This window comes from Typopeltis vanoorti, chromosome 5 (genome assembly GCF_054136105.1).
Source record: "Typopeltis vanoorti isolate ZY-2024b chromosome 5, IOZ_Tvanoo_1.0, whole genome shotgun sequence".
Classification (NCBI taxonomy): domain Eukaryota; kingdom Metazoa; phylum Arthropoda; class Arachnida; order Uropygi; family Thelyphonidae; genus Typopeltis; species Typopeltis vanoorti.
The window spans coordinates 139215121-139242818 of NC_143553.1; the positions used below are offsets into that span (position 1 = coordinate 139215121).

Below are 27698 nucleotides of genomic sequence, written 5' to 3' on the forward strand. Positions count from 1 at the left end.
CACGCTTTGTTGAATAATCACAATATTCTTAATTTTAGCTGGTCTGGTTGGCTGAGTGGTTAGCGTATCTGCTCTCCAGCCAAAAGGCCGCAGGTTCGAATCTTGCCGTAGGCATGGATGTTTGTGATTTTCTGTGAAAATACTAGTGGTGGTGGTGGTGGGCCATGGATGGCATTGGTGAAGATGATGCGGTTTGCGGTAGTTGGTGGATTAAGTGGTGGAGATGGTGAGTTGTAGAGTAAGTGCCCTCTCTCGATGAGTCTTTGGTCTGGAGGTGTCACATAATAATACTTTTTTTTAAAATTCAATCCTTTTTTATTATTAAAATTATGATTACATATTTACAACATATGATTTATATAGGATCATATATTTATAACACATATAGTTCTTTTTTTTTTTTCTTCTGATAGTTCTTTTTTTTTTTTTTTTTTTTTGTAACAGTGAAATTCATACAAATTTTCCTTTTTTTTTCTGTATAATGTATTAATAATAGTTACTGTAGTTGGTAATTTCTAGTTGCAGTTGGATAATATTGAATTTTTACAGCATTTATACAATAAAAATGAGTTATATATATTTACAATTTTTGATTTAATGTAATTAAGCTCTGTAACTATAGCACTTAAATATAATATATGGATTTTTTTTCCTTTTTTGTTGATCTTGGTTGAGATGTAATTTTTCAGCTTTCATCCTCGAAGCTTTTTTATTAAGCTTATCTGTTTTGTAGCTCGACAGATATCAAAATGATACTTGAGCTCTTGCCAAGTGTTTTTCAGCAACTGAGGCATTATTAGAATCCAAATCTCAAACTTTTCTCTGATATACACAGTCTTTAATAAAGCCTCATATAAAAAAGTCCAATGGAGTCATATCCGGAGATCTTGGTGGCCAGGCAGTTGGGTCTACTCTTACGATCCGATATCCAGGAAAACGGCTCATTTTTTGCCGATTTTTGTGCATGTGTGACTATGCATGCATACCAGTGACCTTGAGTGTGACAAAACAAATCTTGGAGAGATTCTCTATCAACTGAGCTTTAGTTTGAGAAAATATGAGTGGTTCTTGCATTATAAGCCATTATTTTCTGGATACTTCTAGCCTAGACCCCCTGTATTTTCTTCTTCTTCTTCTTCTTTCTTCCATCATCTATGTGGATGATGATGAGGCAGAATGAACTCTTTCCACTTCTGTCTGTCCCGGAAGAGTCCAAACAATTCTGTCCAGTTGGTTTTCAGGTTCTCTTTTATTTTCTCTATCCATCTAATTCTGGGCCATCCTTTGGATCTTTTACCTTCCATCGTTGTATTCAAGGCTTTAGATGGTAGTCTTTCTGCTCCTATTCTGGTCATATGGCCAAGCCATTGCAGTCTTCTTTCTTGGATTTTGTCTATTATTGTTATTTCTTGTTTTAGTCGTTTCCTTACGTCTTCATTTCTTAGTCAATCCAGCAGTATTTTATTTGTTCTATTTGCTCTCCATTAAGATTGCAGTTGATGTGTTCAATATTTCTGCCTATTTTCATACTTTTGGTCTTTTTATTGCTGATTTTCATGCCAAATTTGTTACAGCTGTTATTCAATTTAGTTAGAGAATCCTGGAGACTTGCACTAGATATGTTTAGGAGTACATCATCTGCATAAAGCAAAGAGCTATCTTCAGTTCTAATATCAGACCTAATGTCACTTTCTTTCATAATGTGATCCATATAGATGATGAATAAAAATAGAGATAATGTGCATCCTTGCCTTAGCCCTGATTTTACATCAAACTATCTTCCTGTATTTCCTTCAGTTCTAACTGCTGATTTACTACTTAAATATAGACTATATATTGCTCTGTGTAATTTATCCCATATAATTGTAGTATTTTGTAATATAATTGCAGTATAATTATAGTGTTTTGAAAAGCTTTTTTCTGGACACCTTGTCATATGCCTTTTCCAGATATACGAAACTTAAGCACAAATCCATAATATATTCCTATGATAAGGTGGACATGAAAGGGGGAAATAATGCCAATGGTTATAAGGCAGTGTGGTGTAACTTAGAGGTTGAGAGGAAGATATATTTAGTTAGATGTTGTTATAGACCTGTGGAGCGTGGTGATGAAGAAATGTATAAACAACTTAGATTAGTGAACAAAGGAAGGATAATTATTATGGATGATTTTAATTATGGTGGTATAGATTGGAATGAAGAGATAGCATTTAAAAATAAGGAAAATGAATTTCTCAACTTCTTGAGAGATAACTATCTCAGGCAGCACATAAAGGAAAGCACTCAAGGATCGAGAATTCTAGATCTAATCATTTCATCAAGGGATGTGATTGTAAGAGGGGTTTGACACTTTCTTCCAGTTGGAGAAAGTGATCATGAAGTAATCGCCTGTGTTTTGGCTAGTCATATGGACTTTTGTGAGAAAAGGATATATGTGGAACTATAAGGCTGGTGATAATCACAAACTTAGGAGACAGCTTGGAGCTATAACATGGAATGAGGAGTTGAGTGGTAAGGAAATAAATGCAGTATAGGAACTGACAAATAAATTATTATTATTATTATTCGTGACACCTCCAAGGAGTCCGAAGACTCATCGCGGGAGGACACCTGTTGTACAACTCTCCATCTCCACCACTACACCAAACCTCTACTAATAATCATCTACATCAGACAAACACATAACAGCATCAATGTGTGAATGTATTCCAAATGCCAAAAGGCTAAGTAAGGTTAAAGGAAAAAGAAAGTACTTTGGAGGAAGTACAAGATGAATAATAGTTATAATCAGTCACATGAAGAGTATAAAGAACAAGCCAAGAGAGTGACTCAGTTAGTAAGGAAAACAAAAAGTAGAGTATGAGAAGAAATTGGCAAATCAGACAAATAAAAACCCTAGAGAGTTTTGTAGATATGTGGAAAGTAGAAGGAAGAATGATCATGGTAAGATGAAGTTAATGGACGAAAGTGATAGAATGTTAACTGCTGCAGAAGACATTGTTGAGGTGTTCAGTGATCAATTTATATGGGTGTTTCATCCTGATCTGGGTGGAATCATGAGGAACTTAAGTGTAGAGGACATGAGAGGGGATGGCTTAATTGTGAGACAGCTTGGAACTATAACATGGAACAAGCAGGAGGTATTTGAGGAATTAAATAACCTTGATGTAAGTAAGGTGATAGGATTTGATTACATGTTACCACTCATCTTAAGGGAATGTCCAGGGAATTGGCAGTATCATTGGCATGCCTGTTTAATAAAGTCTGACAACAGCACAGGTTCCAAGGGAGTGGAAGGAGGGTAAAATTGTTACACTGCATAAAGGTGGTGATAACACTATAGCTTTAAATTATAGGTCGGTCTGTATATCTGTAGTTGTGATGATGGTACTGGAGAGATTAGTGAGAAGTAGAATACAGAAATGGGTTGATAACAGCAGTATTCTCTGTGGTTATCAGCATGGATTTATTAAGGGGGAGATCATGTTTCACTAACTTATTTATGTACTATAACAATGTGACAAATACCTTGGATAGAGGAGATGCATATACAGCGGTGCACTTAAATTTTACAAAGGCTTTTGATAGACTGCCACACGATAAGTTCTTCTATAAATTGAAATTGAATCTGACTGGCTGTCAGATACATATCAGAAAGTTGTATATGGGGGTGCGGTATCCTGAAAGAGAAAGGTCACTAGTGGTGTGCTACAAGGGCCAGTTTTGGGGTCACTGTTGTTCAATTTGTATGTTGATGATATTGGGAGGGTTTTAACTAATTATATGCAGCTGTTTGTGGATGATGCAAAATTGGGGAAAGCAATGCATGACTCATGACTCATTCTCATGACTGCAAGCCATTTCAGGCTTGCAGTCATGAGAATGACCTTTCGTTATCGAAAAAAGAGCAGCTAATTGAGCTTTCAAGGTCCAATGTTCCAGCTGATTCTGTAGAAGAGTATTTCAGGAGAACTATTTCATTCCATTTATTGACCAAATATTGACTCAACTTCATGAACGTTTCACTCGGCACTGCAACATTTTGAAATATATTTTTTTCTCTTCTACCAAATGGAAAAGATGCTCCAACAGCAAGTGCAATGGACAATTTTCATCAGTTGTGTGAATTTTATGCCAGTGATTTGCCTTATACAAATTCCAGCAATTTTGAATGCCAAATTCAAGTTGTGCTATAAGAAATTTGAAAAACCGTTTGCAATAGCTCCATGCAAAAATGCCATTGATGCAGTTTCAAAGTGTGACAAAATGATATATTCTAACATCTATAACTTATTAAAAATATTTGCAATGCTTCTGGTAACAACATGCATCAGTGAAAGGTCATTTTCTAACTTACGCCTTTTAAAAACCTATTTAAGATCTACCATAACACAATCACGATTGAACGGGCTGGCTATATACTTTGTTATATACATACACACAGACTTTGCTATATACATACACACAGAGAGAGATTAATGTAACCATGACTGAAATAATTCAAGAGCTTTGTAAAAAGAAAAGAAAACTGGATTTTATTCTTTAAATAAATTTTTATAATTACCTAATGAATTTTATTGAATGAATGAAATTTAACGAATTTTAGTTGAACAGATAAAAATATTTTTAATGCAAATTCATTGTATTAAAAATATTTTTATCCATTCAACTCGAGCCCCCCCCCCCAAGATTAAATCCTGGGCATGCCACTGTTGGGAGTACTGGTGAATAGGGAATTGAAGGTCATTGACTTACTGCAAAAGCGTCTACAGAAGCTCACAGAATTACATGGTTGTTGAAGAGCACACACAAGCGGGGATAAGGATCTGCTGTTGTGCCAATGGGTAGTATTGTTTTGGTTCCTTTATTATGAGAGGACAAGTTGGAGAGATCCATATGCAGTCATCATGATTGCATGTATATGGATCTAAATACAGGCAACTAGCTATGGAATGCTCCTTATGAAGAAAGATTGAAGATTTGTGGATTACAGAAATTGATATTGATTGATGGAAAAGGGTTTAGGAGAACATTACTAAATGGATTTTATAGAATTAATAAATAAATTTTTCAGTACATGAGTAGTGAAGAGAAGACATGGTGTCTTCCCTGGAAACGGATCAAGATTATAATAAATTTAGTTTAATCCTTTATCCAAGTGTGAGCAAACAAAGTTTGCACCTGAAAGTATCTTCAGGACTGGGGTAAGGTGGTAAAACACCAGGCAACTCATTGCAAAGGTGGAGCAAGCTCACAACACTCCTACCTCAGTATCTCCCATAATGCAAAACACATCTCCTTGCGGATATGTATAATGTTATGCATTAAGGGGAGGGCCACTACCCAGACTAGTTTCAACCTTTATTGAGGTCTCTTCAGTGGGAACCAGGCCCGAGTGGAGATACCAGGCAGAAGCATTAGCAACGTCATCTAGTTTGCTCACACTTGGATAAAGGATTAAACTAAATTTATTATAGTTTAACCAAGTGAAAAATAAACTTTCAGGATCAAGATTGTAAGTACTAGTTTTTTGTTTAAAGAGTGCTGAATGATTGGAATGGGTTTCCAGAGTCTGTCATGAGTGTTTGTTTGTCAGTGAAAGAGTGGTTCAAAGAGAAGTATGAAAAGTATTGTGTAAATGATAATTAGCATTTAGTGAAATGTGTAGTAGTCCTACAGTAATGAGTATTTGGGCATTATGAAGATGCCCATGTAATAACATTAATAACCAGTCTGATTAATTTTTCTAGTACTCCAAATTCCTTTAAGATTTTCTATAGACCTTCTCAACGTATGCTATCATATCCTTTTTTTGGAAGTCAATGAAGATATTATGACTTTCTTTATTGTATTCCCAATTTTTCTCTAATTTGTCTAAAGGTAAAAAGGTGATCAATGGTTGAACAACTTCTGCATCCTGCCTAATATTCTTCGAGAATTTCTTCTGCATTTGGAATAATTCTTTTTAGAATAATATCAGACAGGATTTTGTAACTAGTATTTAAAAGTGAGATGCCTCTGTAGTGTTCACATTTTCTTTTATCACCTTTTTTGTGGATGGGGATTATTATTGATTCTTTCCAGTCTTCTGGCAGTTTTTCATTTTTCCATATGAGTTTAATTAGTGCGAAAAGTTTGTTAGTTAATTCTTTTCCTCCATATTTAATTTGTTCAGATGTGATTTTATCAAATCCTGCAGCTTTATTTATGGTGGCTCTTTGACTTCAGGTTCACAAGTAGGATAAATTCTGGGTAGGAATGTTACTTGGGGATTTTGGCAGTTTAACAGCTGTTTGAAAAATTCCCTCCACCTTTCAGCCATCTGTTTGTTATTTGCAATAACTTGTCTTTTATTATAATTAATTTTTGCAGTTCTTGATTGATATCCTGTCTTTAGTTTATTTATACCTTAAAAAAAGTTCTTGCATTTTTATATGTTTTCTCTTTTTCAGTTTTATCAATTCTTTTTAAACAGTGTGTTTTTTCTTGCCTAATAATTTTGTTTGATTCACTACTAGCAAATCTATAGTTTTGATAGTTATTGTTATCCTGTTGGTTCTGAAGCCATTTAAGCTTAGCTTCTTTTTTTTTTTTTTTTCATTTCTATTGTTTATTTGGATCTATTGTTAAACCATTTATTATAATATGAAATATCTTGGAATCCTAAAACTTTTTCAGATGCTCTGGTTATACAACACTTAATTCCATTCCATAGAGTATCAATATTTTCAGTTTCTTCAATGTTATTAAGCTCTGCTTTTATTTCATTAGAATAATTTAATCTTATGTTATTGTTTTTCAGATTATCAATATTAAGTTTAGGATGTTTTTTTATTTTTATTGAAATAGTTTTTGTTAAGTTTTATTTTCATTACTAATTCTACCAAATAATGATCTGAATCACAGTCAGCACCTTTATAACTTCTAACAGTTTGAATGCTGCTTCTAAATCTTCTTTCTATTAAAATATTATTATTATTATTACCCCAAGACCTCATGGAATCAAAGACTCATCTGCGAAGTTCTTTTATCACACACACAGCTCATCATACCGTGCTTTGAACACATTCAAACTCCCCGCAGACACCACACTCTCAGGCAAGGCATTCCAATCATTTACAACTCTGCACGAAAAAAGCCTACCACTCACTCCGCTACTCACACCTTCTTTATACAGTTTCTATGGATGACCTCTAGTTCTCCCCTGATCTCCCACCATTCTCTGTAGAACTTATCCACCATTGATCCTATAACAACCCCTTACCAACTTGTAGGTCTCTATCATATCTCCCATCTTCCTCCTGTCCACCAGACTCTGCAAATTACATCTTCTCAATCTTTCCTCATACTTGACATTCCAGAGGTCAGAAACTACCTTAGTCAGTCGACTTTGGATACTTTCCAAAATCTCTTCATCCTTCTGAAAACCGGGTGACCAAATCTGGACACAATAATCCATGTGTGGTCTAATCAAAGCCTTATACAACGGAACAAGAATCTCCCAACTTCTACATGTCAGTGTCCTCCGCATCATTCCCAGAAACCTTTGTGTTGTCTTCACAATTTTGGCGATTTGTCCCCTAAATTTTAGATCCTTATCCACTATCTCCCCCAGATCTCTTATTTCCTCTACCTCCAACAATATATTCTCACCAAGCATAAATTCTGCATCTCATCATTGTTTTCCAAATTTTAAAACCTTACATTTTGCAACATTGAACTCACATCTCCATTTCCATGCCCAATCATTCAATTTATTCAAGTCTTCTTGTAAGGCCACAACATCTTCACTACTCTTTATGGTTCGTCCCAACTTTGCATCATCTGCAAATAACTGAATATCGCTATCCAAATCTTTGCCAATATTATTAATATACAAGTTAAACAGTAATGGCCCTAAAACAGACCCCTGAGGCACTCCACTAGTGACTTACCTTTTCCTGGATATCGCACCCCCATACACAACTTGTTGATACCTATCAGATAGCTAGTCTCCAATCCAATGCACTAATCTAATATCCAACCCCCATCTGCTCTAGTTTGACTGCCAACTTATCATGAGGTACTCTATCAAAAGCCTTTACTAAATCCAAGTATATTACTGTGTATTCTTCTCCTCTGTCCAAGGAAGCAGTCACTTTATTGTAATAAGTAAGCAGATTACAGAAACATGACCGCCCTTTAGCAAATCCATGCTGTCCATCAAAGATAATACCATTGTTGTCAACCCAACCTGGATCCTAGTTCTCACAAGCTTCTCCAACAACTTAACCACAACACCTGACATGATCAATTTGATTGTGAATTATTCCATCAGGTGATGTTCATGTTGCTTATGGATGTTACTTATGCTACTTATTATTAGATTCTTTGATATTGCTAAATTTATTAGCCTTATGCCATTAGCATTTTGATGTTTCATGTAGGCTATTATATCTGATTGTTTGTCTATAGATTTCTTCTCTTCCTATTTTTGCATTAAGGTCTCCTGAAAGTAATTATGTCATTATTTGGTATTTCATCAATTATTCCTTCCAGAGTATCACAGAATTCATCCATGTTATCTTAATCAGTTTCCTCTGTGGTGCATGTGCATTAATTAAGATTATTTTGAACTTTTTTCTTAGCAGTCTTATTTTACTGAGTCTTTCATTGATGGCCTCAAAACATATATTCTTTTCCTAGTTCATGCCTTCCAGTGATATTTCCACCATATGATAACAAATAATCTCCTAATTTATGTTCACCACTATCATTCCATCCAGTTTCTTGAATTGCCACTATATCCATTTTATATTTCTTAAGTTCATGACTTACATTTTGCAGTGCACCTGCTCTATATAAGCTTCAGACATTCCACATTCCAAATCATAATCCTTTATTCCAACCACAGATCAAGTTCCATCTTGTACAATCCTATATTGAGGCTTATTTGGTACTTGATTCCTAACAAGTAAGGTTTTTACAAAATGAGGTTGTCAGTCTCATGCTTAACTTCCAACCTGGAGGAACAGGGTATCTCTCTTAGTCTGGACCCTCACCTTTGACCAGTTTGGTTTGGGAGGCCCTACTAGCAGCATAGCTACCGCTAACATTGCTCTCAGAGTCATCTCAGACCCCCCTCCCCGGATCACCACAATAAGGTGGAGACACCATCGGGGGGGGTCAGAAATCAGTAGTATTTTTTTCTTAGAAAAGCAAAGAACTCCATCTAATTATATATATATACAGTTGGCCCTTGAACAGCATGGGTTTGAACTACGTAGGTCCACTTGCAGATTTTATGCAGATTTTTTCAATAATTATACTGGAATATTTTTTGAGATTTGCAATAATTTGAAAAACTCGCAGATGAACTGAGGAGCCTAGAAATATTGAAAAAATTAAGAAAGAGTTAAGTATGAGTTATTAGTATCTACATATAAAATATATGTAGATACTAATTTATTTTATCATTTACTGCCTTAAAATATACTGTACACAGTTCTATTATATAAAAATCTAAGGTTTATCAAAACTTACACTTACACAAACTCTTACACACTGTACACAGCACCATTCACAGTCAAGAGAAATGTAAAAAAATGTCAAGTATTATATCATCACGACATAAAATTAACTGTTATTAATTAATTATTAAATTTATTTAATTAATTAGAATAAAATAAAAATTTTATAATAATTAATTTATTAGTGTAAAGGCTAGGCTACCTTGAAGCAATCGTATTGATTGCACTAGGCTACCATAAAGCAATCATATTGCTGCTTCTTAGTTATCAATGCATGAATCGTTATACCTCTAAATAAATATAATTTCTTTTTCACGTTATCTTTTCATTTTTGATGACTAGTGTTAGCAGTACAGTAACAAGGGTATGAAGCGCCTGTGGCAAGTGTCTAACTTGCACCCCCCTAACCCAAAAATGACAAAAATTTTGAAAAATTTAAATGTTACAAGTTAAATTTTACTAAATGCAATATGGTAAATACTTACTATTAATCCCATCAGAATGAGTTGCAATGTGTTGCAGAATTTGTGTGTCTAAATATAATAAATTTAGTTTAATCCTTTATCCAAGTGTGAGCAAACAAAGTTTGCACCTGAAAGTATCTTCAGGACTGGGGTAAGGTGGTACAACACCAGGGCACTCCTTGCAAAGGTGGAGCAAGCGACCAACACTGCTAGCTCAGTATCTCCCATAATGCAAAACACATCTCCTTGCGGATATGTCTAATGTTATGCATTAAGGGAAGGGCCACTACCCAGACTAGTTTCAACCTTTATTGAGGTCTCTTCAGTGGGAGCCAGGCCCAAGTGGAGATACCAGGCAGAAGCATTAGCAGGTCATCTCTACCTATAGGAGTTGCCAAATGGTGTGCCACCCTTTTTTAATAAATTACTCTGGATTTAGAGAAAGATATTGAAAGTTTATTTTTCACTTGGTTAGAGTATAATAAATTTAGTTTAATCCTTTATCCAAGTGTGAGCAAACAAAGTTTGCGCCTGAAAGTATCTTCAGGACTGGAGTAAGGTGGTACAACATCAGGGCACTCCTTGCAAAGGTGGAGAAAGTTACCAGCACTCCTAGCTCAGTATCTCCCATAATGCAAAACACATCTCCTTGCAGATATGTCTAATGTTATGCATTAAGGGAAGGGCCACAACCCAGACTAGTTTCGACCTTTATTGAGGTCTCTTCTTGTGTGTCTAAAGCGGTGTATTGCCGAAATTTAAAAATATAATATAAAATAATGGACTTTTATATCTATTTATTTATTTTTATTTTTTACATTTTGCGCCCTAAACTTAGTTGCTCCCATGGCAGGTGCCTCTTTCACCACACCCTCGTTATGGCACTGAGTGTTAGTAATACATATCTAGTGTTTGGTATCATATAAGATAATATTGATGTAGGTACTGTAAATGAATATCTCTTCCTTATGATTTTTTTAATATGATTTTCTTTTCTCTAACTTACTTTATTGTAAGAATACAGTATATAATAACATAACATACAAAATATGTGATAATTGACTGTTTATATTATTGGTAGGGCATCTGGTCAAAAGTAGGGTATTAGTAGCTAAGTTTTTGGGGAGTCAAAAGTTATACATAGATTTTCAAATGTGGGGCTAGGGGGTCGGCACCCATATATATATATATATATATATAAAGTAATAATAAAACTTGACGCTTAATAAATCTTAATAAATTTATAAAACTCATATTTCTCCTAAACGGTGTTTCAAGTTTCTTTCTGTTTTTTATTTTGTAGACCTCATTCTCCACTTCAGGGTCCTCCAGTTGTAGGAATTCGACATACAGCTCACCCCCATTCTGTAGGTGGTACACCATCTGGCACACCATCCCCAAAAAAACGTCAGCTTCCTCAGATACCTGTAAGAAGGGCGAGCAGAGATCAAATGACTTTAGATCTAGAAGAACGGGCAAGGCAATTAAAACTTCGAATGCAAATGCAGAAAAGGCATGAGCGTAAGTTTAAATTAGAATTTATAAATTACAAAATCTTCAAAGTTAGCAAGTAAAATTTGCAAAAGTAATAAGTAGTTTTAAAGAATTTCAAGGTATATACATAAACACAAAACTAATATACTATAACAGTAAGACAAAAATTATGACATCTTCTTCTTATTCTTATTCTTCCTTTTGACAAAAGGTGAGTTAGCCTACGTATTAGGCCTAGTAACCTGTTACGGACATATTAGGCCTAACGATCTATTACGATTCAAAACCAGAACTCCCACAAAATAGGTCAGTCAATCCTTATTCCCAGAGTGTCCTATGTCTGTAGATGCGTGTGTTCATGGGACCAGTTTGCCTGTTCTGAGTGATGAAAAACCCAATATATATATCTATTGTATTACAAGTTCTGACACAAAACTGACATAGAGGTTATTATTTTAAAAAGTTTTATCTATTATCTATATAAAACTTGAGAGAGTCCATAAGGTCTACCATTCAGGAGGGAGAATGAGCAAGATAATTCAAGTTTTGGATATGAGGAGAAAGCAAGCAAGAGAATAATTAGTGATGGTTATGGGGACAAATGATTTTATTATTATTATTATTATTATTCAGGCCTCCATGGAGTCAAAAGATTCATTGTGGGAGGTCCTTTCTAAGAAACACAAGTCTATCAAGACTCATCGAAGGTCCCCCCCCCCTAAGAAACAAAGGCTATCATACCACTCCTTAAACCCATTGACCGTTCTCGATCTCACCACTCCATCAGGCAATGCATTCCATGGTTCAACCACCCTCCATGCAAAGAAACCACTCCTCACCCTCTTGCTCACAGTTTCTTTTCGTAACTTCCAGGGATGGCCTCTTGTCATCACTCCTTCCCGCTGTTCAACCAAGTGAAGGAACTCCCCAGTGTCAACCCTGTAACCACCTCTCAACAGTTTAAAAGTCTCAATCATATCGCCTCTCCTTCTTCTATCCACCAAACTCTGCAGTCCACATCCCCTCAGCCGATCCTCATAACATTGTACAATCCAGAAACCATCTCTGTTATCTGCCTTTGTACTCTTTCCACAGTTAATTTATCCCCTTCAAATCCTGTCCCCTAAATTTCAGTTCTCTATCAATCATTAACCCCAGATTTCTTGTCTCCCCTACTTCCTCGAGTTTAATTCCTCCCATAGAGTATGCAGCGTTCCATCGATATGCCCCAAACCTCAAAACCTTACATTTTGCTGCATTAAACTGACACCCTCCATTCGTTTACCCATCTGTCTAGCTTATTCCAATCCTCTAGCAGGGCTACTACATCTGCACTATTACTAATAATCCTTTCCAGCTTTGCATCATCCACAAACAACTGAATATCCCCTTGCAATCCATCCACTGACAATGTCATTGATATAAAGGTTAAATAACACAGGTCCCAGTACTGAGCCTTGTGGGACCCCACTTGTAACCCTCTGCCTCCTTGAAACTGCTCCACCATACACAACTCTCTGATTCCTATCGGACAGCCAATCCTGAATCCAGTTGACCAATCTGACATCCAGATCCATGTGCTGCAACTAAAATATCAGCTTATCATGTAGCACCCTGTCAAATGCCTTTGCTAAGTCTAGTAAAATGGCAGTATATGCCCTTCCCTCATCTAATGCTCTTGTAACTTTATCATAAAAGACCAGCATGTTGCTAAAACAAGAACGCCCTTCACAAATCCATGTTGACTCTCACAGATAACATTACCCTCATCTGCCCAATGCTGTGTACAGTCCCTCACTACTTTCTCCAAGATCTTACTAACTACTGATGACACACAAACTGGCCTATAATTAGACACTCCCAGTCTGTTACCACCCTTATACAATGGCACTATCTTACCTTCCTTCCATTCCATGGGACCTTTCCTGCAGCCAGACTTTCATTCTCTCAAAACACCTGGTGAAATACCATCCAGTCCCACCACTTTACTCACATCCAGAGTACTCAGTATGTGGAACACACTTGCCTCCTGCACCTCTAAACCTCGAACCTGAAATATCCCTCTAGTATTAAAATTGATTCCTCCAGGATGAAATACTCCAATAAAGTGTTCATTGAACAAATCCACCATGTCATCTGCATCAGTCACTCTATTCCCATTTTTATCCCACAATGTCATTCTTCCACAGTCATTTCTCCTCCTACTGGCCACATAGCTAAAAAATTCCCTAGGATTTTCCTTGGATCTCAGAGCCAATCATTTCTCATATTCCAGTTTTGCCTTCCTTACCATACTAGTCACTCTTCTGGCCTGTCTCTTATATTCTTCATGCATCTTCTCTTCACCTGTCTCCTTATATCTCTTCCATAGCCTCTTTTTCGCATGCAGTTCCTGTTTAATATTGTTTGTCATCCACTTTACTCCAAATTGTGTTCTCTTCTTCACTCGTGGAATACAGCTTACCATTGCTGCTAACAAATATTCCTTCACAATTTCCCACACACTGATGATATCCCGGCCTTCCAATTCCTCCCTCCATGAAAATTTCCCAAGTTGATGTCTAAGAATATTATAATCACCTGCTTTATAATTCCACATATGTTCCCGTCTCTTTGATACTTCTGCATGTCTATTCATTTTCCAAGTCAAAACCATATGGTCACTCTCTCCAACTGGTGGTAGAGATGTCATCTCAGTTATTATCAACTCTTCTGATGCTATAACCAAATCCAAAACTCTTGAATCTCTTGTTCCCTCTGTTACATGTTGCCTAAGACATTTGTCTCTAAAGAATTCTAGAAATTCCATTCCCTTATTTAAAATTTAGAAGAGCTTTTAAATAGTTTTATTGTGCGATATCCCCGTAGAGTAAACATTTAATTAATATTATTATATAATCATTTTGCATTAATATTTCTCTTGTAATAAAAACAAAAACAGCAATTGGAGATTTTCATATATTTTTGTCTTATAATCCAACAGGGGGGGATATTTAATTGTTTGTCTCAGGGCACGATCTAATCTGGCAACCGCCCTGACCTTGACTGTGACTTCAGTTATACAGACTGGGTCTATAATTGGAAACTTCCGTCCTAAGAACAATGCTTGTGGAGTGGTACTATTTTGCCTTTTCACTTCTTAGGAACCCTACCCACTTTCATTAAACAACCAGGTCAAGGGCAAGCTAACCGTTGTGCACATTCCTTAGGAATATGTGGTGAAAAGGCAAAATAATATTATTTTGCCTTATTAACATCTAACTCAATTAACATCTGGTACATCTCTCATTCTTTCACTTTCAGTTCTCCTAATATTTGCCTAACTTCTATATATTGCACTGTATCATTTACACAAATACTGAAGAAATCATTAGATTTTTTTTTTATGATCATGTCCTGTCTTAGATAGGTCATGTCTTAGAAACTTATTCACATTTTATAATAAAGCGACAACAGAATTGGATAAAGGTAATGGCTAAACCATTATACTGCTTGAATTTTCCAAGGCATTTGACAGAATACCACATGGAAAACTATTACAAAAGCTGGAGCAAATGGGAATGGATATGAGGCTAGCAGCATGGATTAGAGGGTGGATGGTGAATAGGAATCCAGAAGTAAGAGAATGATGGTGACTAGTGTAGTACCTCAGGGTTCTGTACTAGGGCTACTAATCTTTAATTTGTATATCAATGGCATAGGGAAAAATTTAAGAGGGGGATATTCGGTTATTTAGTGATGATGCAAAATTGGGGAGATCAATAGTTGATAAAGGTGATGTAGATATTAGTTAATGACTAATATTGATGTAGGATGTTAATGACTTCAGGTTGCATATGGTATATCATGTTAATGGTATTGGATTGTAAGAAATTGATGAAGCTAGAGACTTAGGGATAATGGTGGACAAAGAGTTGAAGTTCAGATAGCATATTACAAAAGTTGGTAAAATAGCTCCAAGGATTACTTGGATGTTGAAAAACATGCTACCAAGTAAAAATAAGGAAATTATTATCCCTCTTTATAAGGCTATGAGTTGACCACATCTTGATTACTGTGCACAGATTTGGTCACCTGGTTTCTTGGGGAACAGGAGGTGGTAGAGAGGATTCTGAGATGAGTGACCAAAATGATGACAGGTCTGTGGAATACTCCTACGAGGATGGGTTCAGTTTGTGGGTTACAAAGTTTAGTTGATAGGCAGAAAAGAGGGGACATGATAGAAACTTTCAAGATATTAAAGCAGTTTTATAAAATAAATGCAAGTGAAAATTTTCAATATATGACAAATAGTCATTGTACCAGGGACCATCCTTGGGAGTTGTGTAAGAGTGTTGTTAGTAGGGGTGTGAGGACCAGATTTTTATATAAGCAATACTTAGTCTTTATTTGAGTTGTAAGTTAGCAGTTAGAATTGAAGGAAGTACAGGAAGATGGTTTAATGTTAAATCTGGTGTGAGACAAGGATGTACATAATCCCCTCTGTTATTCATTATCTATATGGATCACATTATGAAGGAAAGTGGTATTAAACATGATATCAGAATTGGAGATGCTAATCTCAGCTCTTTGCTTTATGCAGACTATGTTATACGTCTAAATAAATCCGCTACAAGTTTGCAAGATTTGCTGACTAAATTGAATAACTGTTGTAATAGATATGGTATGAAGATCAGCAATAAAAAGACAAAGACAATGAAAATAGGTAGAATCATCGAAAATGTCAATTGCATTCTGAACAGAGAACCTGTGGAACAAGTAAAACATTTCAGCTACTTAGACACGATTTTTAGTGAAGATGGTAAATTAAATATGGAAGTAGACAACAGAATTAACAAAGCTGGTATGGTAGGAAGTCAATTGAATAAATTCATATGGAATAAGAGAGAAATTAGTCGGAACACTAAATTAGCTGTATACAAGACAGTGTTCAAACCAGTTTTAACTTATGGATCTGAGAGCTGGGTCAGAAGTAAAACACTTGACCAAAGACTAGAGACTGCAGATATGAGAGTCCTAAGAATGATTGGAGGCATGAACAGATGACATCCATATCATATTAAAAACGAGTATATTAGGAAAGAACTTGACATTGTCAGCATCCAGGAATGTGTTAGTAGAGCTAATCTTAGGTGGTATGGTCACTTAAACAGAATGGGCGAGGAAAGATTAGCAAAACAAGTGTTCTCTGCCAGTTTGGCAGGTAAACGACCCAGAGGTAGACCAAGATATAGGTGGATTGATACGGTACAAAGTGCCTTAGATGATTGAAATATAAGATCTGATAATGTTGGAGTTTTGACAAGTAACAGACTGATTTGGAGGAAAATTGTAGATAGGAAGTTAGTAATGATGTAAATTTTTCATGTAGTACTATCATATCCAGTACACCCGTTGAGGGTACATGTCAGGAATTTGATGATGATGATGAACACCCACTAGTTGCTAGAATATATGGAGTTCCCAAAATTCATAAATGAGATATACCAGTAAGACTGATAGTAGACGGAAGGGACTATCCAACTTCAAACCTGGCAAAGCACCTTCCAAACTTGATTTTACCACATATAGGAAAAACACCATCGTTCATTAAGAACAGCACAGACTTCATAGAGAAAGTAAAAGATATACACATTGATCTTTCAGACATATTAGTGAGTTTAGATGTGGTCAGCCTTTTCACAAAGATTCCAAAAAATGAAACAGTAAACATCCTAGAAAATCTCTTCCCACCGGACATTGTACAGCTCTACGAACATTGCATAAAAATTCTTCCTTTACCAAGACAAACTCTGGGAACAAAAAGGACTAGCAATGGGTTCACCCCTCTCACCAGCTCTAGCAAACCTCTATATGGAAAATTTTGAAAATAATGTTCTACAAAACTGGCACATCAAACCAAAAATTTGGCTCTGCTATGTGGATAATATCTTCATCATTTGGCCAGGAACAGCACTAGAACTGACTGCATTTAAAGACTATTTTAATAACTTACATCCTAACATAAAATTTACTCTGGAACTAGAAGAAAATAAAAAACTTCCTTTCCTAGACATCCTTATAGAAATAAATGAAAGAAAAAACAGATTATCATTCTCCATTTATAGCAAGCTAACAAACACAGGAAGATTCCTTCATGCTACCTCACACCACCATCCCAAGCAAAAAATAGGTCTCATAAAAACCTTAAGGGATAAAGCATACAGCATCCCCAGTACAGAAGAAAAGTGGAAAGAAGAAATACAATACTTAACACAGATCCTACACTTTTGAATGGTTTCAAAACTAAGACAATTAAGAAAATTCTCAATACAGCACCTACAAGAAACTTAAATAAACACGACTTCAAGAACACAGTCACCCTTCCTTATATCAAGAATGTAACAGATAAATTAGCCAAACTTCTTTACAAGTACAACATAAAAGTGACTTTCCTGCCACTTGAAAAAATATCAGAATCTCTTCATCCTCCGAAACCTCCACATCACCCCATGAAAAAACCAGGAGTTTATAATATTTGCTGTTCCTGTGTCATCTACTACGTAGGCCAGACGGGGAGATCGGGAGAAATTTGCATGAGCGAATATCGAAAGGATGTACAAAAAGAGAGAGAACATAAGTCTGGGTTGGCATTTCACACAGCTTCTACTGGTCATGATGTACTCTGGGACAGGACAAACATGTCCTACATTGATAAAAACTGTTTCACAAGAAAATTAAAAGAGGCAGCAAATATGATTAAAATTGCTATGCAATGCAACAAAAATCAAAGTTTGATTTTAAATCAAGTTTGGTCAGCGTTTATTAAAAATTTATCCAGTTCAGACCTCGGACAGAGTGAAAGTGAACCACAGAACCCGACATCAAATAGCATTGTTTCCAGCTAACACGTATTAACGATTGTATGGATCTGTTATTCGGTTTTTTAACAAACTTTTTTGATGTGCATAATACCAATAAACGAACTTGTTTTTTCATAATTTCTTATAGTTTGTGCTTTAACTTGTTAGTTCTCTTTATCCCTGAAGATGTTAGTCTGATGACTAACAAACTTGTCGGGTTGTTTTTTAGTACTTGTTTAGTTTTAAAAAACAGTCTTTTTTAATAAAAATGTGTTCACAAAACTGGAATAATTCGATTGAAATTCTTTATAATCATCGGGTATTATTCTATTTTTAATTACACATTTCTTAATCCCTTTATATTTGCTTTTTATTTCTTCACCACTTTTAATGAATATATTTTAGATATAAATCTTACATTTTACCTAATACTTTCTTCTTAACTTGATGTATATTGTATACTATCTGTCTATAGACCTATCTGTCTATTAGCACACACATATAAAATATTTGCCAGAATCATCCTAAACCGAATACAAACCTCCATCAATGAAAATAGCTGCAAAGAACTGGTATCAAAAAAGGCTTTTCAACAATAGATCACATTCAAACTATTACTCAGCTAACAGAAAGATGCAAAGAACACCAGATCCCACTTTGTCTTCTTTTTATAGATTTTAAAAAGGCATTAGACACTGTTGAGCATAACGCAGTATTCCATGCTTTAATAGAACAAGGCGTAGAAAAGCATACATCCAACTCATAAAAGATATCTACAAAGAAAGCACAACAAATATCACCCTTTTCAATCACTCGATTAAAATTAACTTAAGTAGAGGAGTACGTCAAGGTGATGCTTATCACCTAATCTCTTCACATCTACTCTGGACAGCATCTTTCGAAAAATTGACATGAAAGATAGAATAAACGTTGATGGTGAAATATTAAATATCCTATTATTCGCTGATGATGCGGTATTAATATCTCACTCACCCAAACTCTTAGAATCAATGCTGAATAACATAAGCCAAAACTGCCAAAAAATTGGATTGGAAATACACCCTGACAAAACAAGATGGATGAAAAACAAATACTGTAAAGATCATACAATCACTCTAGAGAATCAGACCATCGAAAAAGTTGAAGAATACATCTACCTCGGCCAGTCCATAAAAATGAATAATGATATATCAAATGAAATAGCAAGGAGAAAAAGAGCTGCTTGGATAGCCTTCAACAAATTAAATCAACAATTACCAACCAAAACATAGATATAGACATAAGAGCCCCTTTTTTTAATAGCAACATCTTACCAGCATTAACTTATGACAGTGAAACATGGAACACAACTTTAAAAGAAGAACAAAGCTTAATAACAACTCAACTTACAATAGAAAGAAGAATATGCAATATAAACAAACTAGACCACGTAAGACACACGGAAATCAGGAAGAAGTCTGGACTCACAGATATAATAAAAACAATCTACAACAGCAAAAGAAGATGGGCAGGACATCTCACCAGAAGGAGAGACAACAGATGGACAGTCAGAGTTACAAACTGGTATCTGAGAGATACCAAAAGGAAACCTGGAAAACTAGCCTTAAGGTGGGAAGACCCAATGATTAAGAAAGTTGGAAGAAAATAGAGAAGAAAGGCCCAAGACAGGAATAGCTGGACTCTTTACGACCTGCAGTCATGGAGAAATCCTGACTGAAACCACAGGTCCATCAAGGTAATCAAGGTAATATTGCATATGTTATCTTTTGCATAATCACATGTATCAAAGGTTCAATCATACTTTTCATATCTTCAGTTTTGATGTTTTTCCCTATAAAATGCTTTAATAAGGCCTTCTGGACTAATGCATGCAGATCTGGCTCCTGTATTATGTGGGGGATTGAGAGTCAGGTGACAAAGATTGTGTCTGGTCTATCTTTCCATGATAGATTGAATACTACGGCATACTCTATGGGAGGGGTTATACTGGAGGAAGTAGGAGAGACAAGAGATCTGGGGTTGATGATCGATAGAAACCTGAAATTTAGGGGACATATTGCAAAAGTGGTGAAGGTAACACAGAGGATTGCTGCAATAATGAGAAGGACACTGACCTGCAGAGATAAAACAGTTATCATTCCGTTGTATAAGACCCTGATCAGACCACACTTGGATTATTGTTTTCAGATTTGGTCCCCAGGATTTGAAAGGGATAAATAACTGTGGAAAGGGTACAAAGGCAGATAACAAAGATGGTTTCAGGACTGTACAATGATAGTTATGAGGATCGGCTGAGGGAATGTGGACTGCAGAGTTTGGTGGATAGAAGAAGGAGAGGTGATATGATTGAGACTTTTAAACTGTTGAGAGGTGGTTACAGGGTTGACACTCGGGAGTTCTTTTGCTTGGTTGAACAGCAGGAAGGAGTGACAGCAAGAGGTCATCCCTGTAAGTTGTTACAAAAGGAAACTGTGAGCATGAGGGTGAGGAGTGGTTTCTTTGCATGGAGGGTGGTTGAACCATGGAATGCATTGCCTGATGGAGTGGTGAGAGCAAGAACGGTCAATGAGTTCAAGGAGTGGTATGATAGACTTTGTGTTTCTTAGGAAGGATCTCCCACGATGAGTCTTTTGACTCCATGGAGGCCTGAATAATAATAATAATAATAATATGGTCTCTTGAGTCTCTAATGACACTTGTGTGATTTACTGTATTTGTCCTGCATATCATTTCTCTGATCTTTTCATGCATTTCTCTGCTTCTGTGTTTTCTATCAAGGTTGAGGTTAGTTGGTGGATTGAGTGGAAACAGAGTTGTAGAGCAGGTGCCCTCCCTGGTAAGTCTTTAGACTCCCTGGAGGTGTCTAATAATAATAAAATATTATCTAATTATATGAAGAGCCAAAGGCTTTAGTTCAGTGACGTGAAATTATTTAAGTTAAGGTATATTACATCCCATATTGTTAGGACACCTTCTTGGCAATTCTTATAGTAGGGTAATGTAAGTTCTGTTTGCTACAACTTGGTATTATCTAGGTCTACCTACTCACTGATGAGACCTCAATAATGGTTGAAACCGGTCTGGGTAGTGACTACCTTCTCTCATAATGTAGAACAGTAATACAGCTCCTAGGAGCTGGGTTTCACATTATGAGTAAATACCAAGAACTGTGATCAGAGCTTGCTCCACCCTTTCTATGAGTTGCTCCATGTTGCACTACCATATGGACTATCCAGGTATTTGCTTACACTTGAACTTGCCGAACTTTATATAGTTTCTATATTCGGCATGAAACTCTTTGAGTTTCTTATTCAGCTATGAAACAATATGGGATGTAATATCCCTTAACTTAAAAGATATTATCTATTCTTGCAGCTTTATGTGGTTTTTGTTTTCTGATGGCGTTTTCAACTTTACAAAGTAAAATGGATGGTCCTTCTAAATCTGTCTGTTCAGGAATATTATTTCTTTGTTGCTCATATAATTTCCTTGTGTATTCAATCTGTCTTTCCATGATTTCTTTTTTATCCATTAGAATATGGTCTCTTGAGTCTCTAATGACATGTGTGATTTACTGTATTTCTCCTGCTTATCATTTCTCTGATCTTTTCATGCATTTCTCTGCTTCTGTTTTTCTATCGAGGCTTTCTATGTCTGTACATTTATTCTTAATCCATTCCTCTTTGGCTTTCCTGCATTCTTTTTTTTCTTCTTTATTCATGCTTTTATATTCAGGTTTGTTCTTTAACTTTTTTCTTTGTTCCAGCAACTTTAATATTTTTTCATTTATCCAAAGTTTATTCCTTTTCCTTTTTAATCATGGGAGTGTATTTTTGGCTGCTTCATTAATGCTATTCCTGAATGTTTGCTAGTTCATGTTAAATTTTATCAATTGGTGTTCTATTTTCTGTGTGAGTTGTGGTGTCAGACGTTAACACACCAAAGATTCAAAAAAATAGACGATCAAATTTAACCTACTGTAGTATGACATCTTAGTATGGTTCTAGTTAACTCTGTGTCTAGTGTCAATGGCATAAGAAGCAATGCCAACCTTCGGAATTCAAAAATCTTATATAATTTCGATATTCTTTGATTCTAATAGTAGCAGAATAGCCAGTCTGTGCAAAGTAGCAAACATGACAAGAACAGGATATTTGATAAACACCAGGCAAGGATAAAGGTAATAATGCATCTTTGATAGATGGTAAGAAGACACCTTACAAGCTGGTTTGAAGATGGTGTACAAATTATATCTGGGAAGGGTCCTGGCTATTTGTTCCTTTAAGGTGGGTATCTGATCCTTTTAATATCAGTTTGCTGGTAATATTGAATTTTCTGTTTACAGGAAGCCATCCTTTACAGGCAGATGTATCCATACATCTTCACATCATCATCCTTCACAAAAAATAGGTATTATCAAAAGCCTAGTACACCGAGCATAAACAATTTGTTCTTCTGAGTCTCTTCTATTAAAAGAATTAAATGAAATAAAACTTATTCTATTATTTAACAGATACAGTGAGAGACCTTGATACAGAAAATAATTGATAATGATCATTACAATGTATTAATGTATTAAGTTACAATGTAACTTAATTAATGTATTAAGTTACAGAGATTGCAAAGATGCATGACATCTTTGTAATCTTGTCTTGCTCTGAAACAGAACTACTTAATAAAACTTACTACTAAATAAAATTTACTCCCATCAAGGTCACTATTGAACATGAATCCAAAACAGGGAAGATTATTGTTGGATTCATGTTCAATAGTGACCTTGATGGGAGTAAATTTTATTTAGTAGTAAGTTTTATTAAGTAGTTCTGTTTCAGAGCAAGACAAGATTACAAAGATGTCATGCATCTTTGCAATCTCTGATCTGCTGAAATAATTTATTATGGCAAAGAAAAAATAGCTGGCAGTGATAGTCAACTTGAATAAATTGACAATGTCAACAGGGAAATCTGCTTGTAAAAGTCGTAGAGTTTCTTGAAGTGGTATATTTGTAAACAGTGAAACTACTTCAAAGGAAACCAATGTTTCAGATTCTTGAAGATGAAGATCTTTAATTTTTCTTTGAAGTGGAAACTATTTTTTATACAAGAGGTGGCTTTTCCAGTAAAATTTCATAGAAATTTTGAAAGATATTTTGCCAAATAATAAGTTGGAGATCCTATGCAGTCAACTATTGGAAGTAATGGATAACCAGATTTGTGTACTTTAGGAACGCCATAAATACATGTGGAGATGAGCATGATGAATCTGCGACTTTTGAATAGTATCATTATAAAAGGAATATGTTTAATTTAACAATTTATTCAATTTGTTTAGCTGACCCTATTGCATAGGATCTCTGTCAATTATATTGTAAGCGGATCTAGCACGCAGTAAAACATTAAGTTTTCAATTGTGGTCAGTGGTATTCATGAGTACAGTTGCATTAGTACAAACGTTGTTATTATAATATTATTATTTTGGCAAGAGGATGTGAATAAACTAGACAGATCGGCAAATGAATGGGGGTGTCGGTTTAATGCAGCAAAATGTAAAGTCGTGAAGTTTGGGATACATCGGTGGGAGGGTGCATACTCATTTGCAGGAGCTGTACTGGAGGAAGTAGGGGAGACAAGAGATCTGGAGGTGATGATCGATAGAAACCTGAAATTCAGGAAACATATTGTAAAGGTGGTGAAGGTAACCCAGAGGATTGCTGCAATACTGAGAAGGATGCTGACCTGCAGAGATAAAAGAGTTAACTTTCTATTGTATAAGACCCTGATCAGACCATACTTAGACCATTGTTCTCAAATTTGGTCCCCAGGATTTGAAGGGGATAAATTAACTGTGGAAAGGGTGCATATTGATGACAAAGATAGTTTCAGGACTGTACAATGTTAATTATGAGGATCAGCTGAGGGAATGTGGACTGCAGAGTTTGGTGGATAGAAGAAGGAGAAGTGACATGATCGAGACTTTTAAACTGTTGGGAGGCAGTTACATGGTGGACACTGGGGAATTCTTTCACTTGTTGGAGCAGCGGGAAGAAGTGATGACAAGGGGCCATCCCTGGAAAGTATGAAAGGAATCTGTAAGCAAGAGGGTAGGGAATGGTTTTTTTGCCTGGAGGGTGGTAGAACCGTGGAATGCATTGCCTGATAGAGTGGTGAGAGCAAGAATGGTCATTGAGTTCAAGAAGTGATATGATAGATTTTGCGTTTCCTAGGAAGGGCCTCCTGCGATGAGTCTCTTGACTCCATGGAAGCCTAAATAATAATAATAAAGAAAGGAGAGGGCGCTAGTTAACCAAGCACTGCATTTTCTAGGAATAATTAAGTATATATGTGTAATTGTTTGAGTAAGAGTGGATGTAAACGTTGTACACTACCGGTATTATTAGTGTGGGGGATTTTTCTTGCTTAAACTAAATTACGAAATCGTTATTATTAGATCTAGTAACCTGCAGAGAGGAAAAAAATGGTGGCGTCATTGTCATTCCATGATTTTAATTTAGATTTCAGTCGTTTCGTTAAGTGTGAGGTATGTTATATGTATTCCTTCGATTAAATAAATGATTTGTGGATGTTTAGTGCAGATGGAAGAAGGGTGTGTGCGAAGTGTGACCTGAACGAGGAACTGATGAATGCAAATATGAAATTGATGACAGAAAATGTTAGTACCGATTGTGTCATGATTGCATGTTTGAAAGAGAAGGATGGTGAGAAGGAGAGGTGAAAAAATGTTAAAAAATCAGGAAAAATGAAACAGAGCGATTTGAAAACTGTAACGGATTTTAAAAGGGACAAAAGTGAGGCAGAAAGAAACGAAATTGAGAGAATGAATGAAAGTAGAAATGGCGTAATGCAGAAATTGCAAGTGAAAAAAATCGAAAGAATAAATGATAGCGAAAAAAGAATGAATGATGGCGAAAGTTGGATGCATGTTGGACCGAAAGTACGGAAACAAAGAAAGATAAATGAGAGTGAAAGTGAGAAGAATGATAGTGAAAGTTGGATGCATGTTAGTTCGAAAGTACGGAAACAAAGAAAGATAAATGAGAGTGAAAGTGAGAGGAATGATAGTGAAAGTTGGACGTATGTTGGACCGAAAGTACGGAAACAAAGAAGGATGAATGAGAGGGAAAGTGAGAAGAGGAGGTCGAGAGTTAGAAAGTTAGAAAGATTTAATGATACAGAGAATGTGTCACGAGATTTAGATTGGATGAGGCAAGAAATTAAATGGATGCGGAATGAAATTAAGAGAATTCTGGTCAAAACTATTAAAATAAATCATGATGGCATGAAAGAGTTAACGAAAGATCAATGAGTGGCATTGTATGGCGACTCCATTATTAAAGGTGTGCTAGAGGATAAAATGCACAACGTATGTTTTGCAGGCGGTAAAATGAGTAGAGTGATTGAGGCATTGGATATGAGGCAGGAGCAAGCAAAAGAGTTAATTGCATTAATCGGTACAAATGATTTGAGAGAGAACAAAGATAACTAATATTTAAGGAATTGACAGCGTATACTAGAAATATAGATTAAATAAACTTTAATATATACTTTCCGATATTTCGGCGAACGTCACGTTGCCATCTTCTTGGGAACTTACAATAAAGACACGTGCACACAAGTACTAATAACAGCAAATGAGACTGAAGCTAGCGTTTTCCTAAAGTCCTGATGGTGCCCCTGGCGGGCTGTATTGGTAGTTCTTGGCCGTTGGGCTGAAGTTCTTCTGATAAAAGTTTCCGCTCTCACACTATACTGGCAATACACCATCATACATAAAAAACTCAGCCCACTTCAAAGCCAGTATAGAAAACCTTACACTCCAACATAATGACATAATGGTCAGTTTTGATGTCTCCTCCCTATTCACGAATGTCCCACTCAAAGAAACCTTAAAGCTAATCCAAGCTAAATTTCCTCCCGATATCTCAGCCCTATTTCAGTTTACAATGAACTCAGGCTATTTCGTTTGGCAGGAAAAATTCTACAAACAGATAGAGGGGACAGCCATGGGTTCACCACTTTCCCCACCCTTGGCCAACTTCTTCATGGAGATGTTTGAAGAGAAAGCTTTAAACTCAGCCCCACAAAAACCTACCATATGGCTTCGCTACGTTGATGATGTTTTCGCTATTTGGCCACATGGCCCGGATTCACTCCTCTCCTTCCTAACACACCTGAACAACCAACACCCTAGAATCAAATTCACCCTGGAAAAAGAGGAAAACAATAACCTCCCCTTCCTAGACACACTAGTCACCCACCAACCTGATGGAACCTTGGTTTTCTCAGTTTATAGAAAACCCACCCATACAGGCAGATACATTCACCAACAATCCCCCCCCCCTCACAACAATATGGAGTTATTAAAACATTATTCAACAGGGCAAAAATAATCTGTTCTAATGATCAAGCCCTAACCACTGAACTAAATCACATCCGTGACACTTTCTCAGCTAACGGCTACCCCCTCCAAAAAATCCAAAAAATACTTAACCCAGTTATCCACAACCCACCACTCCCTCCCCTTCACAAAAAAGATTACTCTAAATCCATCACTATTCCCTACATCAGAGGCACCTCGGAAAAAATCAATAAAATCTTAAAAAAACATGACCTGACCACATGTTACAGACCACATAGAAAACTGGCATCCCTTATCCACTCCACCAAAGACCAACCACTTCCCCTAGACCTACCTGGTGTATACCAGGTCCCTTGCAGCTGTAAACTGTCCTACTTTGGCCAAACAGGCAGGACAGCAAATATCAGAATCTCAGAACACAAGGATTACATCCGATTTCACCAGTACAGCCACTCTGGGCTTGCAGACCACGCTCTGGATACTCGCCACAGAATAAGATGGAAGAAAGCCACAGTAATACACCGCAGCAAGTTCAAGTATGAAAGACTTTTCATGGAATCAGCCTCGGCCCTTAGGAACATGCCAAACCTCAACAAATTTGGATGCATAAAACTGCTCCAAATTTGGGAAACTTTTATCAGAAGAACTTCAGCCCAACGGCCAAGAACTACCAATACAGCCCGCCAGGGGGCACCATCAGGACTTTAGGAAAACGCTAGCTTCAGTCTCATTTGCTGTTATTAGTACTTGTGTGCACGTGTCTTTATTGTAAGTTCCCAAGAAGATGGCAACGTGACGTTCGCCGAAATATCGGAAAGTATATATTAAAGTTTATTTAATCTATATTTCTAGTATATGCTGTCAATTCCTTAAATATTAGTTATCATGTTTAACCAGCGTATAAGCCTCTCAACAAGAATAGAGAACAAAGAGCGTGTTAAAATGAATGTCAGGAGACTGCTTGGAAAGATAAAAGAGAATAGTGTGTCAGGAAGGGTAGTCAGTGTGCTG

General features: G+C 36.2%; 1 protein-coding gene across 1 annotated transcript in view; it reads left to right on the plus strand.

Moving 5' to 3' along the window:
* The window catches only part of LOC150106868 (regulating synaptic membrane exocytosis protein 2-like), an 828152-nt gene that overhangs the window by 471466 nt on the left and 328988 nt on the right, over nucleotides 1-27698 (plus strand). Inside the window, exon 15 of the mRNA XM_090393494.1 lies at nucleotides 11279-11496. Coding sequence (XP_090249620.1) covers nucleotides 11279-11496 — 218 coding nt within the window. The remainder of the gene's footprint in view (nucleotides 1-11278; nucleotides 11497-27698) is intronic.